At 39.8% G+C, this 18,677-nt stretch overlaps 1 protein-coding gene across 2 annotated transcripts in view; it reads left to right on the top strand.

Moving 5' to 3' along the window:
- The window catches only part of ARHGEF28 (Rho guanine nucleotide exchange factor 28), an 813,355-nt gene that overhangs the window by 303,647 nt on the left and 491,031 nt on the right, over positions 1-18,677 (top strand). For both annotated transcript variants that reach the window (XM_053701420.1, XM_053701419.1), the window contains exon 7: positions 15,123-15,192. In XM_053701420.1, the coding sequence (XP_053557395.1) occupies positions 15,123-15,192 (70 nt within the window). The remainder of the gene's footprint in view (positions 1-15,122; positions 15,193-18,677) is intronic.

The raw sequence follows: 18,677 nt of genomic DNA, 5'->3' as shown, positions 1-18,677 counted from the left end.
ATGTGAAGGAAGACTTAGAGGTTAATCGTTTTCAAAAGAAGGAATTAACTCTCTATTGGGGGCTTCATTTTTATTAACTCGTTTAAGCATACTCCTACGCTAAATCTCTTATTCAGAGTAATAGTTTGTTTAAATTGGAGAGCTCGCTTTTTTCTTGTAGCACCATTCCTATGGAGCTAGTTGATGTGCTTTCCTCCGCTCTTTATAATAATGAGCGGCATCTTTATTTGTGAGACCGATTGTGTTTTGGGTATACAGTGGCATCCAGGTCTGTCTTGTTTCTCAAGGCTAAACGGCAGGTTAAGCGCAAAGTAAAAAACATCTGCGCTTCATTTACATGCCGTTCTCATGGTCCCACCTCCTTCTTCTGAAATGGATCGCCTCCATTATTCTCTTGCCGAGGTAGTTTTCTGACTCCACCTCATTCTCGGACTAAGAATGGAGTGGAGTGTTTCTGCCGGTTTCGGGGTTTTGGTAGGCTGAGATGAATCAGCGGTACAGCCTCTTGCAATCAGTAAAACCTTTCAACGACAATACAGCCTCAGGTCATCCTGATTTCTCTAGGTTAAAAGTAGTGTGTCTGTTGGGAGTGTCTCGATGTTATAACAAGCATCTTAGTCCACTTACCCTAAATTTAGTATTGGATAGCTATCCTATTGTTTGAACCTTCAGTTCAGGTTTTTATGAATAAGTCATTCTGTAATACAGGATTTGCTTTCTCTTAAAGAGACGGTATATTTTTCTCCCTTGAAGTTAAGGTTATTAAAATATTATTTTTATTTTGTATTATTTGATTTTGTTTCTAGGAACAAATAATTTTGGCTTTTGAGAAGATGTGTGTTTTCTTTCATGTAATTAGCAAGAGTCCATGAGCTAGTGACGTATGGGATATACATTCCTACCAGAAGGGGCAAAGTTTCCCAAACCTTAAAATGCCTATAAATACACCCCTCACCACACCCACAAATCAGTTTTACAAACTTTGCCTCCTATGGAGGTGGTGAAGTAAGTTTGTGCTAGATTCTACGTTGATATGCGCTCCGCAGCAGGTTGGAGCCCGGTTTTCCTCTCAGCGTGCAGTGAATGTCAGAGGGATGTGAAGAAAGTATTGCCTGTTTGAATTCAATGATCTCCTTCTACGGGGTCTATTTCATAGGTTCTCTGTTATCGGTCGTAGAGATTCATCTCTTACTTCCCTTTTCAGATCGACGATATACTCTTATATATATATATATATATATATATATATATATATATATACCATTACCTCTGCTGATTTTCGTTTCAGTACTGGTTTGGCTTTCTACAAACATGTAGATGAGTGTCCTGGGGTAAGTAAGTCTTATTTTCTGTGACACTCTAAAGCTATGGTTGGGCACTTTTTTAAAGTTCTAAATATATGTATTCAAACATTTATTTGCCTTGACTCAGAATGTTCAACATTCCTTTTTTTCAGACAGTCAGTTTCATATTTGGGATAATGCATTTGAATCAATCATTTTTCTTACCTTAAAAATTTGACTTTTTCCCTGTGGGCTGTTAGGCTCGCGGGGGCTGAAAATGCTTAATTTTATTGCGTCATTCTTGGCGCAGACTTTTTTGGCGCAAAAAATCTTTTCTGTTTCCGGCGTCATACGTGTCGCGGGAAGTTGCGTCATTTTTTGACGTTCTTTTGCGCCAAAAAGTCGGCGTTCCGGATATTGGCGTCGCTTTTGTCTCCACATTATTTAAGTCTCATTTTTCATTGCTTCTGGTTGCTAGAAGCTTGTTCTTTGGCATTTTTTCCCATTTCTGAAACTGTCATTTAAGGAATTTGATCAATTTTGCTTTATATGTTGTTTTTTTCTCTTACATATTGCAAGATGTCTCACGTTGCATCTGAGTCAGAAGATACTTCAGGAAAATCGCTGTCTGGTGCTGGAACTACCAAAGCTAAGTGTATCTGCTGTAAACTTTTGGTAGCTGTTCCTCCAGCTGTTGTTTGTATTAAATGTCATGACAAACTTGTTAATGCAGATAATATTTCCTTTAGTAAAGTACCATTACCTGTTGCAGTTTCAACAACATCTAATGTTCAGAGTGTTCCTGATAACATAAGAGATTTTGTTTCTGAATCCATTAAGAAGGCTATGTCTGTTATTCCTCCTTCTAGTAAACACAAAAAATCTTTTAAAACTTCTCGTTATTCAGATGAATTTTTAAATGAACATCATCATTCTGATTCTAATGATTCTTCTGGTTCAGAGGATTCTGTCTCAGAGGTTGATGCTGATAAATCTTCATATTTATTTAAAATGGAACTTATTCGTTCTTTACTTAAAGAAGTTTTAATTGCTTTAGAAATTGAGGATTCTGGTCCTCTTGATATTAAATCTAAACGTTTAGACAAGGTCTTTAAATCTCCTGTGGTTATTCCAGAAGTTTTTCCTGTTCCTGGTGCTATTTCTGAAGTAATTTCCAGAGAATGGAATAATTTGGGTAATTCATTTACTCCCTCTAAACGTTTTAAGCAATTATATCCTGTGCCGTCCGACAGATTAGAGTTTTGGGACAAAATCCCTAAAGTTGATGGGGCTATTTCTACCCTTGCTAAACGTACTACTATTCCTACGGCAGATGGTACTTCCTTTAAGTTTCCTTTAGATAGGAAAATTGAATCCTTTCTAAGAAAAGCTTATCTGTGTTCAGGTAATCTTCTTAGACCTGCTATATCATTGGCTGATGTTGCTGCAGCTTCAACTTTTTGGTTGGAAACTTTAGCGCAACAAGTAACAGATCATGATTCTCATAATATTATTATTCTTCTTCAACATGCTAATAATTTTATCTGTGATGCCATTTTTGATATTATCAGAGTTGATGTCAGGTTTATGTCTCTAGCTATTTTAGCTAGAAGAGCTTTATGGCTTAAAACTTGGAATGCTGATATGTCTTCTAAATCGACTCTACTTTCCCTTTCCAGGGTAATAAATTATTTGGTTCTCAGTTGGATTCTATTATCTCAACTGTTACTGGTGGGAAAGGAACTTTTTTACCACAGGATAAAAAATCTAAAGGTAAAAACAGGGCTAATAATCGTTTTCGTTCCGTTCGTTTCAACAAAGAACAAAAGCCTGATCCTTCATTCTCAGGAGCAGTTTCAGTTTGGAAACCATCTCCAGTCTGGAATAAATCCAAGCCTTCTAGAAAAGCAAAGCCAGCTTCTAAGTCCACATGAAGGTGCAGCCCTCATTCCAGCTCAGCTGGTAGGGGCAGATTACGTTTTTTCAAAGAAATTTGGATTAATTCTGTTCACAATCTTTGGATTCAGAACATTGTTTCAGAAGGGTACAGAATTGGTTTCAAGATAAGACCTCCTGCAAAGAGATTTTTTCTTTCCCGTGTCCCAGTAAACCCAGTGAAAGCTCAAGCATTTCTGAAATGTGTTTCAGATCCAGAGTTGGCTGGAGTAATTATGCCAGTTCCAGTTTTGGAACAGGGGCTGGGGTTTTATTCGAATCTCTTCACTGTACCCAAGAAGGAGAATTCCTTCAGAACAGTTCTGGATCTAAAAATATTGAATCGTTATGTAAGGATACCAACATTCAAAATGGTAACTGTAAGGACTATCTTGCCTTTTGTTCAGCAAGGGCATTATATGTCTACAATAGATTTACAGGATGCATATCTGCATATTCCGATTCATCCAGCTCACTATCGGTTCCTGAGATTCTCTTTCCTGGACAAGCATTACCAGTTTGTGGCTCTGCCGTTTGGCCTAGCTACAGCTCCAAGAATTTTTACAAAGGTTCTCGGTGCCCTTCTGTCTGTAATCAGAGAACAGGGTATTGTGGTATTTCCTTATTTGGACGATATCTTGGTACTTGCTCAGTCTTCACATTTAGCAGAATCTCATACGAATCGACTTGTGTTGTTTCTTCAAGATCATGGTTGGAGGATCAATTCACTAAAAAGTTCATTGATTCCTCAGACAAGGGTAACCTTTTTAGGTTTCCAGATAGATTCAGTGTCCATGACTCTGTCTTTGACAGACAAGAGACGTCTAAAATTGATTTCAGCTTGTCGAAACCTTCAGTCACAATCATTCCCTTCGGTAGCCTTATGCATGGAAATTCTAGGTCTTATGACTGCTGCATCGGACGCGATCCCCTTTGCTCGTTTTCACATGCGACCTCTTCAGCTCTGTATGCTGAACCAATTGTGCAGTGATTACACAAAGATATCTCAATTAATATCTTTAAAACCGATTGTACGACATTCTCTGACGTGGTGGACAGATCACCATTGTTTAATTCAGGGGGCTTCTTTTGTTCTTCCGACCTGGACTATAATCTCAACAGATGCAAGTCTTACAGGTTGGGGAGCTGTGTGGGGGTCTCTGACGGCACAAGGGGTTTGGGAATCTCAGGAGGTGAGATTACCGATCAATATTTTGGAACTCCGTGCAATTTTCAGAGCTCTTCAGTCTTGGCCTCTTCTGAAGAGAGAGTCATTCATTTGTTTTCAGACAGACAATGTCACAACTGTGGCATACATCAATCATCAAGGAGGGACTCACAGTCCTCTGGCTATGAAAGAAGTATCTCGAAAAAAAGTTTGGGCGGAATCCAGCTCCTGTCTAATCTCTGCGGTTCATATCCCAGGTATAGACAATTGGGAAGCGGATTTTCTCAGTCGCCAAACGTTGCATCCGGGCGAATGGTCTCTTCACCCAGAGGTATTTCTTCAGATTGTTCAAATGTGGGAACTCCCAGAAATAGATCTGATGGCTTCTCATCTAAACAAGAAACTTCCCAGGTATCTGTCCAGATCCCGGGATACTCAGGCGGAGGCAGTGGATGCATTATCACTTCCTTGGAAGTATCATCCTGCCTATATCTTTCCGCCTCTAGTTCTTCTTCCAAGAGTAATCTCCAAGATTCTGAAGGAATGCTCGTTTGTTCTGCTGGTAGCTCCAGCATGGCCTCACAGGTTTTGGTATGCGGATCTTGTCCGGATGGCCTCTTGCCAGCCGTGGTATCTTCCGTTAAGACCAGACCTTCTGTCGCAAGGTCCTTTCTTCCATCAGGATCTCAAATCCTTAAATTTAAAGGTATGGAGATTGAACGCTTGATTCTTGGTCAAAGAGGTTTCTCTGACTCTGTGATTAATACTATGTTACAGGCTCGTAAATCTGTATCTAGAGATATATTATAGAGTCTGGAAGACTTATATTTCTTGGTGTCTTTCTCATCATTTTTCCTGGCATTCTTTTAGAATTCCGAGAATTTTACAGTTTCTTCAGGATGGTTTAGATAAAGGTTTGTCCGCAAGTTCCTTGAAAGGACAAATCTCTGCTCTATCTGTTCTTTTTCACAGAAAGATTGCTAATCTTCCTGATATTCATTGTTTTGTACAAGCTTTGGTTCGTATAAAACCTGTCATTAAGTCAATTTCTCCTCCTTGGAGTTTGAATTTGGTTCTGGGGGCTCTTCAAGCTCCTCCTTTTGAACCCATGCATTCATTGGACATTAAATTACTTTCTTGGAAAGTTTTGTTCCCTTTGGCCATCTCTTCTGCCAGAAGAGTCTCTGAATTATCTGCTCTTTCTTGTGAGTCTCCTTTTCTGATTTTTCATCAGGATAAGGCGGTGTTGCGAACTTCTTTTGAATTTTTACCTAAGGTTGTGAATTCCAACAACATTAGTAGAGAAATTGTGGTTCCTTCATTATGTCCTAATCCTAAGAATTCTAAGGAGAAATCGTTGCATTCTTTGGATGTTGTTAGAGCTTTGAAATATTATGTTGAAGCTACTAAGTCTTTCCGAAAGACTTCTAGTCTATTTGTCATCTTTTCCGGTTCTAGAAAAGGTCAGAAAGCTTCTGCCATTTCTTTGGCATCTTGGTTGAAATCCTTAATTCACCATGCTTATGTCGAGTCGGGTAAAACTCCGCCTCAAAGGATTACAGCTCATTCTACTAGGTCAGTTTCTACTTCCTGGGCGTTTAGGAATGAGGCTTCGGTTGATCAGATTTGCAAAGCAGCAACTTGGTCCTCTTTGCATACTTTTACTAAATTCTACCATTTTGATGTGTTTTCTTCTTCTGAAGCAGTTTTTGGTAGAAAAGTACTTCAGGCAGCGGTTTCAGTTTGAATCTTCTGCTTATGTTTTCATTAAACTTTATTTTGGGTGTGGATTATTTTCAGCAGGAATTGGCTGTCTTTATTTTATCCCTCCCTCTCTAGTGACTCTTGCGTGGAAAGATCCACATCTTGGGTAGTCATTATCCCATACGTCACTAGCTCATGGACTCTTGCTAATTACATGAAAGAAAACATAATTTATGTAAGAACTTACCTGATAAATTCATTTCTTTCATATTAGCAAGAGTCCATGAGGCCCACCCTTTTTGTGGTGGTTATGATTTTTTTGTATAAAGCACAACTATTCCAATTCCTTATTTTATATGCTTTCGCACTTTTTTTTATCACCCCACTTCTTGGCTATTCGTTAAACTGATTTGTGGGTGTGGTGAGGGGTGTATTTATAGGCATTTTGAGGTTTGGGAAACTTTGCCCCTCCTGGTAGGAATGTATATCCCATACGTCACTAGCTCATGGACTCTTGCTAATATGAAAGAAATGAATTTATCAGGTAAGTTCTTACATAAATTATGTTTTTTAAGGAATAACACATCTGTTTCTCATATAGCTGATATATTTTCAACTTCTGTATTGCATGTTTAAGTATGGATATCACATGTACAGATAGTTGCTGCCCTCTGATCTCTTTAAGCTCTCCTAGGATGATGCTGTTCAGGCTATGCCACAGCTTTCTCCTTAAACGTTCCAAGCCTCTATGGCGTCACATGCAGTGCCCTGCGGTTCCTCTCAGTCTCCTGGAGGAGTGTATTTGCATACAGGATTGGCAAGCTCAGGTATCGTCTGTGGTATCTGCGGCTTGGTCTGTTTTCCTTTTCTACAGGGATAATGCAAGAGGACATTAAAGTGTCAGATAATAGGTTTCTGCTGCTATGCAGGTTTTTCTTCTTCTAAGTTTTGTGAGGATGATTCACCGGTTGTTTCTGAGGGTGAAATCTCAGGTTTGGACAGTATAATTCCTTCATCTGTTGCTGAAATGGTATCCTTCAGATGTATGCTTCAACACCTCGTGATATGTTATAGGAGGTTTTAGCTACTTGGACGACACTGATCCCCAGTCGTTGTCAAACCTTTGGAGTTTTGTGAACTTTATCAGTTCTATGTTTTTCCTTACTAGTTGGAAGTGTTCTAGACGTGTGTGTGTGCATGTATATGTGTATGTATGTATGTATGTATATATATATATATATATATATATATATGACTAGGGATATTTTTCTCCCTGTCTCACAGCCTTTTAAGGATTTCCCGTCGCTGACTCCATTGAAATGCATAGTGTCTTTAGTAGAAGGGAGCTTTCTACTATTGCTCATAGAACTTAGATCCCTGTGGAGGTTAGCCAACACCTTTCAGATCCATGGATAAGAAGCTGGAGGTTTTAATTGTTCATTTAGAATAATGCCTTGTCTTATTAGACTTACTGTACTAGCCTGCCGGGTTTTGTGGCTGAAATCTGGGTCTGCTAAGAAGCCTACCTGTAGCTTAATTGTACAGTCCAGGCTTTTTAGTTCTGCAGTTGCAGGTTAAATTTTTTATGTTTCTTCCAAATCCAAGCTTCTGGCGTTTCCTTTCTAGGATGAGATGGACTTGGCCAGCCATAATTATTCCTCTGACTTTTCTGGAGAAAATAGGTTTTTCTACCAGACGTCAAGAGAGTAAGTCTGCAGGAATGTTTTTTCCTTTTCCTCTTTTTACAGGATCAGTCATGTCTTTTAAAGTCCTATCTAAGATTCCTCCCTTGGGCAGATTTCTCCCGCTTAATATCTGCGATCCAAGTATGATGAGAGGCATTCCTTGAACTGGGTTCAGGATCTTCTTCTCTGGGAGTGATAGTTCCAGTCTCAGTCTGGGAATGGGATCTAGGTATTTACCTCAAGTCACTTAGGTTTTAGCCTTCAAAGTAGTATTCTTTCTTCTTTGGTTCATAAGGGCCTGTTTATAACAAACATAAACCTGAAGGATTTATTGTTCCCTTGATCAGGTGTCATCCTTTCTTTGAACAATCTCTCTTTAAGATCTTGTCAATCTTCTTTCCCATGGATGGGAATGAACCTGGGAAAGAGTTACCTTGTCCCATCTACTAGGGCACAGATAGTTATGTACCTATCTGTGCTGGACTGCCTGAAAGGGTCTCTCTAACTCCTGGGCCTGCCTCAGCAAAGCAGATGCTCACAGATGCTCTGAAGGCAGTGATGAGTAAGAGAAGTCCCATCCTCACAAAGAACAAAGGTCTGAAATCTACAGTGATTTAATGCAACCCACTTCCGTCCGATCTCGGAAATTCACTGGGGCCAGGCCTGGTCAGTACCATGATGGGAGCTCACCTGGTAACACCTGGTGTGGTAGACTTGGACCTTTTTTGATTCTCTATCCAGAGACGATGTCTATCAGAGGTCATATAATTAAGGATTTATTCCTTCTCCTCTATCTGCAGTCCGGCGCTTCTGTGTGCTGTTTATTACTACACTTGAGTCTTTTTTGCGCTTTTTTTCTTTTCGAGTTCAAGCTTCCGGTAAGATCGTTTCATTTTATATTATATAACGTAAGAAGACAGGGTCACAGTGTGACTTCTTTATCTGTATGGAATCTACATTTAATATCTCTGGAAGGGGGTTATTGAACAGGGGGGATTTATACATGATTTGCTTTATTATGTTTTATGCTGCGACATGTGTGAGATGAGGCTCTGGCAGATGTGGGAACATTCAGGTTTTACTTTCGTTTTGGATAACTGTGCAGCCTGTCAGTTTGGCGCGCTTTTCTCCTGCAGCGGGGCGGTCCTGCATGGCACTACATGTGACCGGGTGTGGCCTCATTAATTCCTCTTTCCTGACCGTGTGGTTTACAGGAGAAGCGGTTTCTCTGTAGGGCCTGGGTCATAGGAGGTGGTGAGTCCCACGGTCATAAAGGGGGGTATAAAGGTGCCATTTACTTTTTCTATAGTCCATCTTAAAAGCACAAGCTATGGAGAATTCTGATGCGTTAGAGGGTACTCCCTCTTTACCAAGAGCTAATATCTGTTTTTATTGTGAGGAGGTTACGGTATACCCGCCTGCTCAACTATGTTCCACATGCCTTGGATAAAGTAGTTATATCTAAAAAGACTAAGATGTTTAGTACAACTAAGCCATCCACCTCTGAGGGGTCTCCTTACCGTGAGGTGCGTTCCCTGCAATCATCTCTGATTACACATGCAGCTCCCCATTGCACGACTAATCTTCCTTCGGGAGGGGCCCTCTTATTGCCAGACTTTTCTGAACAGTTGCAATCGGCAGTGTCTGCGGCCTTTAGTGCTTTACCTTGCCCTGCTAAGCCCAAGTGAAAGGTTATCCTTCCCAGGGGTCATCTACAAACTTGCTGGATTTATCTGACACTAGATTATCCGCTGATGAAGACGCCTCTGATACTTCAGAGGAATCTCTTTCTGGGTCGGAATCGGCTGCCTCTAAGCCTTCGGCTGCAGAGGAACCTGACTTTAGATTTAGGATAGAGCACTTACGCTTTCTGTTAAAGGAAGTGTTGGCTACGTTAGAGGTTCCGGAACCAAAGTTACCTGAAGAACCTTCTATTCCTAAGCTTGATAAGGTTTACGAGGACAGGGTAGTGCCACAAACTTTCCTGGTTCCCGTAAAGATGGCAAATATTATTAAGAATCAATGGGAAATACTCAGATCCTCTTTTTCCCCTTCTTCTTCCTTTAAAAATTTATTTCCGGTTCCTGACTCCCAATTGGAGTTGTGGGGGGTCTGTCCCTAAGGTGGATGGAGCTATCTCCATGCTTGCTAAGCGCACCACTATCCCGCTTGAGGATAGTTCATCGTTTAAGGAGCCCATGGATAAGAAGTTAGAAACTCTGTTGAGAAAGATGTTTCAGCACAAAGGGTTTTTATTTCAACCTGCAGCGGCAGTTGCTGCGGTGGCTGGAGCTTCTACCTATTGGTGTGACTCTTTATCGGAGATGATCGAGGTGGAAACTCCCCTCAATGAGATCCAGGAAAAAATTAAGGGCTTGAGGGTAGCTAATTCATTTATTTGTGATGCAAACATGCAGATTATTCGCTTAAATGCCAAGACATCAGGCTTTACTGTTCTGGCCCGTAGGGCTCTGTGGCTGAAGTCTTGGCATGAAATGACTTCAAAATCTAGATTAAGGGAAAGGTTCTTTTCGGTCCAGAACTGGACTCTGTCATATCCACGGTCACTGGGGGCTAGGGTGCCTTCTTACTGCAGGATAAGAAAAACAAACCTAAAGGACAGGGTCCTAATTTTTGTCCCTTTCGTTAAGATAAATACCAACGCAAGCAGCCCTCCACGAAGCAGGATCAGTCCAAGGGAACTTGGCAACTATCTCAATCTTGGAATAAATCCAAGCAGAACAAGAAGCCCGCCGAGACTAAATCGGCATGAAGGAGTGTCCCCTGATCTGTCGTTGGATCGTGTTGGGGGCAGACTAACTCTCAAACACACCTCCAAGACGACCACTACCTTGCTAAAGAAGCTGATGGTAAAGGTGATGGACTGGACAAGCATGTCTGCAGACCTAAACCCTATTGAGCATCTGTGGGGCATCCTCAAACCGAAGGTGGGGGAGTGCAAGGTCTCTAACATCCACCAGCTCTGTGATGTTGTCATGGTGGAGTGGAAGAAGATTCCAGTGGCAACCTGTGAAGCTCTGGTGAACTCCATGCCCAAGAGGGTTAAGGCAGTGCTGGAAAATAATGGAGGCCACACAAAATATTGACAATTTGGGCCCAGTTTGGACATTTCCACTTAGGGGTGTACTCACTTTTGTTGCCAGTATGTGTGTGTATGTATGTATGTATATATATATATATATATATATATATATATATATATATATATATATATATATATATATATATATATATACTTGCTCAGTAGGTGCTGGAACCTAGAAAGTGTGCATTTAAAAATAATGTACACTTTTGATAATGGTAGTATATTGGGGAAAAAAAATGTTAAAATTGCATGCTCTATCTGAATTATGAATCTTTAATTTTGACTTTAGTGGAACTTTTAACAGTGTAGTTTTGGTACTGCCCATCTAGTAAAGGTATGAGAGCAAAATGTCCTATTTATTCTCTCTCAAAATACTTCCTAGCTTCATTACTAAACTGAAGCAAAGAATAAGGGCAGAAATATATACAGGTGAAAGATAAAGTTTTGTCCTACTCCAAGTGTCTGTGGGAATGTGTCCCTTTACAGCCAAAAGAGCATGTGTAAAGCCAGGCACTAATGTAGGGTGACAATGTCAGCCTTGCAATTCATCCTAAAAATGTTCAATGGGGTTGAGGTCAGGGCTCTGTGCAGGCCACTTGAGTTCCTCCACACCAAACTGGTCAAACCATGTTGTCTTGGGCCTCACTTTGTGCACAGGGGCTTAGTCATGCTGGAACAGAAAAGAGCCTTCCACAAACTGTTGCCACAAAGTTGGAAGCACCCAATTGTTTTGAATGTTTTTGTATCTTGTAGCATTAAGATGACCCTTTACTGGAACTAGGTCCTAGTCCAAACCCTGAAAACCAGCCATTGACCATTATCCCTCTTCCACCAAACTGTAGGCACTATGCACTCTGGTAGGTAGTGCTCTGGAATCTGACATACCCAGATTTTTCTATCAAATAATTTAGGGAAGGGTTATTCATCACTTCAGATAACACATTGTCACGGAGTCCAGTTGTGGCATGTGATACACCACTCCAGCCAACTCTTGGTAATGGGCATATTGATATGAGCCTTGTTTACAGCTGCTCAGCCATGGAAACCCATTTCATGATGCTCCTAGCACTCAGTTTGCTTTTAGAGGCAGTTTGCAACTCTGTAGTGAATGATATAACTGATGATAGGCGATTTTTACTAGCTACGTGCTTCAGCACTTGGCAGCACTTCTCTGTGACAGTGACACTGAGCTCTTCAGTATGACCCATTGTACTGCTAGTGTTTGTCTATGAAGATAGAATGGCCATGTGCTGGATTGTATTATTATTATTAGTATCGGTTATTTGTAGAGCGCCAACCGATTTTGCAGCGCTAAATGCACTGGTTAGTTATGGGTGTGGCTAAAACACCTGAAATCATTCATTAGGGCCAGATTTATCAACGATCCGGCTGCAGGCTCGCATGAGCTCCTTCTTAACCCACTTCCCCAACCTTTTATGTGGCGTATCTTAAAGGGACAGTCAACACCAGAATTTTTGTTGTTTAAAAAGATAGATAATACCTTTATTACCCATTCCCCAGTTTTGCAAAACCAACACTGTTATATTAGGACACTTTTTACTTCTGTGACTAACTTGTATCTAAGCATCTTCTGACCGCCCCTAATCACATGACTTTTAGTTATTATCTATTGACTTGCATTTTAGCCAATTAGTACAGTGTCTGCCACTAGCCACGGGCGTGATTACAATGCTATCTATATGGCCTACATGAGCTTGCTCTCCCCTGCTGTGAAAAGTAAATAAAATAGAGGCGGCCTTCAAGGGCTTAGAAATTATCATATGTGCCTTCCTAGGTTTGCTTTCAACTAGAATACCAAGAAAACAAAGCAAAATTGTTGATAAAAGTAAATTGGAAAGTTGTTTAAAATTACATGCCCTATTTGAAAAATGAAAGTTTTTTTTGGACTTGACTGTCCCTTTAATCCCCCCAGACTTTTCAGACTGGCAAGATTGACAGCCTATAACCGCGCACGAATGGCTGCACGTGAGCAGGGGGCGGCATTGCACACTAACCATAATTTGCAATGTTAAATACGGGGAAGCGATGCCGGGTGGGCAAGGGCAAAGATGTACACCCCTGTCTGCCTGACTTTTGATAAATCTAGCCCTCAGTAGGGTCTTCCACATACATTTGACCATATAGTGTATAATAGCTGTCTAATTAAACATCTTGTCATAGGCCTAATAATAATCATAATAATAATCATAACAAACCCGCCCACACTGACAGCAGTTTCTTTTAAAACGTATGAGTGGCTTGTGTTTCCACTTCATCATAATCATGACTTGGTTTCCATGGTTTGATATTTATTCATTTTTATTTTTATTATTTACATGAAAGTTTTAAACCCTGTACTGTGATTCTGTAATCAGAATTTGTATTTAACTAAATTTTGTTGTTTTTATATGATTTTCAGTAATTGTTTAAAATACATAAGTAGGAAAAAGAAACAGCAGTCCACCAAAAAGGTATCAGCGAGAACATTTTTTTTTACAACCATAATTTTTTTTTTAGTTTTGAACATTGTTTATTGAAAGTCAAAGACATACAAATTTCAAGTAATGACAATAAAAAGCCTTTGCATGTTACGGATATTGTTTGACAAATAAAGTTTACATCTGTAATATATGGGGGGAAAAGGGGGGGGGGGGTGAGGGGAGTAAATATTTAGGTGTGGTAAATATTTTTGGGGTTTTATTAAAAAGCCATAGGCATGGATAGAGGGAAATAGTTGTATCTAGGATTTTACTTGTTTCTTTAGATATATGTGTCCAAATGTCTGTCAGTTTATGGCATAACCACCAAATGTGACCCATGTGACCTGTAGGTGCTCCGCATCTCCAACAGTTTGCAGAGCTAAGATTGTATACATTTTTGCCATCTTGCTGGTGTTAAAGGGACACTCAATTAAAATTAAACTTTCATTATTCAGATAGAGCATGCCATTTTTAAGAACTTTCCAATTTACTTCCATTAACTAAATGTGCACAGTCTTTTTATATTTAAACTTTTTGAGTCACCAGCTCCTACTGAGCATGTGCAAGAATAAGTGTGTATGCATTTGTGAATGGCTGATGGCTGTCACATGGTACATGTATGCATTTGTGATTGGCTGATGGCTATCACATGCTACAGGGGGAGTGGAAAAAGACATTACTTTTAAAATTGTCAGAAAAAAATCTACTACTCATTTGAAGTGCAGACTAAGTGATTGCATTGTCTTGTTATCTTGCATTTGTTGATTATGCAAATCGACTGTGTTGACTGGTCCTTTAAGTACCATCTTTGTAGTATTTTTAAATTAAGCTCCAGATATCTACAAGAGAGAGGATTTTTTTAATACTTGTAAAAATATGTAGTGAATGTGTAATCTCTATTCCCAGTTCGGAGTTCCATCTGTCTATATAATATGGTGTATGGCCGGGGGGTAGTTGTTGCAGTATGGAGTATGTCAGGGAGAGAGCGTGCCTGGTTGGAGATGGTTTTGTACATATAGATTCAAAGGCTGTGAGTGGCTTAATCATGTTCCTATTCTGGGGTTGTGTTGATATGTATCAAATGCATTGCCTGTAAAATAGCCAATTGGTAAAGGCTGGGTAACCCAGTGTAATTAGTTCAGTTGGTGTGACAGATTTACAACCATCATTTTTATTAAAGTTTTTTTTTTTTCATAGTAGAACATCATAATTAAATAAAACATATCCAGTTTTACCTACTAAAATAAGTAGAACCAAAATATATTGTTACAGAGGAGATGGCACCAAACTTCACATGAAGTTGAAATACAGACTGTATCAATTTGATAAAACCAACTCTGTCCTCTATATCAGGGATGGGGAACCTTGGCACTACTGATGTTTCAGAACTACATTACCCATGATGCTTAGTCACTCTGAAGTCCAGTTGAGCATCATGGGAAATGTAGTTCTGAAACATCTGGAGGACCAAGGTTCCCCATCCCTGCTCTATATGTTAGATGCATAAGGAAACATTAGAATAATTGTATTGGATGACATAAAAGGAACACATACTGTATGTAATAAGTTGAACCAAAGGCTTCACAAGGCATGTTGTGTACGTTTTGCATAAGGGCAATGATACCCCCCTATCATCCTATTATTCTCACTGATACTGTATTTAGGAGCATCAGGAGAGAGTATTGGTAAACATCAAGAGTATTTATTGTGAAATTGTGGAGCAACTGATTTCTAATTTTACATATTTTTGTTTTCTTTCAGACGATAAGTTTAATTCAGGATCGCGTTCCTCGAAATCAGATGCAGTTTCATGAAGCAAGTGCAAAACAAGGTATCATCTCATGAGTTTGCATTATCTTGCTATGTATAGTACCAGTGTATAGTACAGTCAATGTTTTTAAAGAGAGCTTAATGTTGTATAATGCTGCGTAATCCATCAGTTTGTTACTCTGAGTGATTTGCCCAGAGCAGAATTGCATCAATGAATCACCTTTTTTTGGAGACAGGTTAAGGATGAATTTTTAAAGTGCTGCTCTCTAAATTGCTTTATCTATGTGTTTCTTTATTGTTATTGAAGTGTTGTGTGTACATTTTACAGCCACACCAAGTAAAACAGTGAGGAGACAAAATATCTCATTAGGTGCAACTTGAAACGCTCTGCATTGTTTTTTCTGCTATGTGTGACTGATGGTGCCAGTTTCAATTCAATTGTTTGATTCAAGCTATTGAAAATGTTTAATTTTTTTTTATATTGGAGTTGTGGAAATTGATATTGGGATGTGTTTTAGGCAGACTGCAACCTCATGTGGTCTAATAAGGAAGAAGCTACAGGCATTTACAGGACTAATATTTTGGGGTCGATTTATCAAAGGCTTTCGCGAGCTTTCAAGCCCCTACGACTGCAGGTTCTCACAAGAGAACCTGCAGTCTGTATTTAACAAGCAGCGGTCATTAGACTTCACTAACCTTTCGACACCTCTTAGGTGGCGAATTTCAATCTCCCCGGTCTCGTCTGACCGGGGAGATTGATAGCTCCTGCCCGCGTGTGATTGGCTGTGCGCGGGCAGGGAGCGGCGTTGCACAAGAGTGCAAAATTGCGTTCTTGTGCAATGCTGAATTCCGGCAGCGGAAAAGGTTCTTACCTTTATAGGATTGTGTTGGAAGTTATTTCTCCTCTTCCTGATGGTCCTATGCCTTTCCCTTTCCTCCCCCTTTCTTGTTTTTTTTTGCAGTTGCAGTCAGGTGGCGGAGTGATCTGACTCCCTTGGGGATGCTATAGTTACAGGTTGTTGGAGCATGTTCATTCCTGCTAGCTGTTTTGTAAGTGTAAAGTGGTAAATGTTTATTCTCCCCCTTGGTATTACGCATGGGCGATAGCATTGCCTTGGTCTCCACTGGGTTGAGTTTGACCCTCATTTACAGAGTAAAGGCTGAGTTGATGGGAGAGGCAAGATACTTCATGTCAGAAACTGTGGTATCTCTCTTCATGGGTCAGCTAGACAAGGCTCAGTGCGTGCCTTGTGCCATGGTTCATTTGTGAGGGCAAAGCTCATCAGAGGGTCCACAGTGTAAGCAAACATTTGGAGCTATGCCCTGCTATTGCTTAGGTTCTTATTATAGAAACTCTGTTGCCGCCCCTTTTGGAACCTATTTTCTTCCAAACAGTATGTTATGTAATTACAATGGTCTTATCTCCAGCCCTGCTTGTGTGTTTTATTTATATTTATTGTCTAGGGAATAATTGATGGGCTTAATCCTTATGGCATATATTTTTTATTTGTTTTCATCCATTTCTAGCAGTTTATTTATATTCTTCTCTTTCTCTCTCACTCTCTCACACACTCTCTCACACACTCTCTCTCACACACGCTCTCTCTCTCACACACTCTCTCTCACACACGCTCTCTCTCTCACACGCTCTCTCTCTCACACGCTCTCTCTCTCACACGCTCTCTCTCTCACACGCTCTCTCTCTCACACGCTCTCTCTCTCACACGCTCTCTCTCTCACACGCTCTCTCTCTCACACGCTCTCTCTCTCACACGCTCTCTCTCTCACACACGCTCTCTCTCACACGCTCTCTCTCACACGCTCTCTCTCTCACGCTCTCTCTCTCACACGCTCTCTCTCTCACACGCTCTCTCTCTCACACGCTCTCTCTCTCACACGCTCTCTCACACGCTCTCTCACACGCTCTCTCATACACACTCTCTCACACGCTCTCTCTCACACACTCAATAAGAAAGTGACATTTTAGAAGTAAGAATCATACAAGAAGTTTAATAGCTAATGCTTCAGTTTAAAGTGATGGTAAATCCTAGCGTTTGGGAAATGCTAGGATTTACAATCGTAACAAATAAGGGGGACTTTCATTCATGAAGTATAAAATACTTAATTCTGAAAGCCCCTTTATTTGTTAGCAGCGTTTGCTGAGCTGCTAAAGGCAGCCCACGGGCAGAACGCTATTTGGCTGAGAGGTGACGTTTCCACCTCTCAGCCAATAGCCGTGCGGGAAATACAGCTTGGCGCCAAGTCTAATATGACATTTTCCATGGCAATCCAATATATAGTTATATGAAATCAATAGTTTAATAATAAAATGCTCTAACAAATTAGAGCATTTTCTTTTTACATTTTACAAGGGATATTAATTTCTTTTAAAAAAAAAAAAATATTAAAAAGGGCACTATTTAAACAAGTTAACCTATTTTTGCATGAAAAGGGTTAGGTTATAGGTTAGAGTTTATTTGGCTTTTGGAGCTAGCAGGAAGTGCATGACTGAGTACAATTGGACCCGAAGAACTGATCGGCTGTTTTGCAGGACTCCCATGGCATTACTTGTGGACAGCGAGTCACCTGACCAATATACTTTTTTTTTTCTCTTAGTAGTGAAACATCTGGTTTTACAAAACTTTAGTAATTTTGAAATCCCCTCTCTTTTTGGTGCACTAAGTAAAGAGACTATTTCTTACTGTTTCCTGCATTTAGCCTTGTTGCTTAATTTCTACTTTTTTTTTTTTTTTTTTTTGAAGCAGGCATCAGTGTCTGGTGCCAGTTTAAGTGAATAAATATGCTCAGATCAAATTAATAAATATACTGTATATTTTTGAAATACAGAGAACTGAATAAGCTTCAAAGGGATATCAAACCAATTCCATGTGCATAGCATATATCATCAATGAAGCACTGTGTTGCAGAATATAGGGATACAAAATGTTTCAAAAGTATTTAAAACTGGATTTATGTTAGCAAAAGTTGTGTTGTTTTACAATCCAGGGACATACTCTTTCAAAAGTCTTGTATTAGTTATGTTATTTTCTAGGGTCAATTAAAGAATTGATATAGGTTTCTGATGTTGCAAATTCAGACATTTGCAGGAATTGGACAAACCATAATAACAGGAAAAAGGGGACATAATAAATAATGGTTTACTCTAAAGTATTTTTGCTACACATTATTGAACATTTTATGTGGGATTTCCATTTAAGTTTGTTCCCTTAGACACAAACAAGCCTGACTTTAATTTAGGCTTAAAAATAGTTGAAGTAAATTGGCAACTTGAAACATTGATATTCACAATCAAATCTAATGGGGCATTAAAGGGACAATTTCTCTTGTTAAGTGTATTCAGTCCACGGGTCATCCATTACTTATGGGATATATTCCCTTCCCAACAGGAAGTTGCAAGAGGATCACCCAAAGCAGAGCTGCTATATAGCTCCTCCCCTCACATGTCATATCCAGTCATTCTCTTGCAACCCTCAACATAGAAGGAGGTCGTGAGAGGAGTGTGGTGTTTTATACTTAATTATTTCT

The sequence above is a fragment of the Bombina bombina genome, chromosome 2 (genome assembly GCF_027579735.1).
Source record: "Bombina bombina isolate aBomBom1 chromosome 2, aBomBom1.pri, whole genome shotgun sequence".
NCBI classification, from domain to species: domain Eukaryota; kingdom Metazoa; phylum Chordata; class Amphibia; order Anura; family Bombinatoridae; genus Bombina; species Bombina bombina.
The sequence above is the reverse complement of the archived record's forward strand: the minus strand, read 5'-3'. Positions and strand labels throughout refer to the sequence as shown.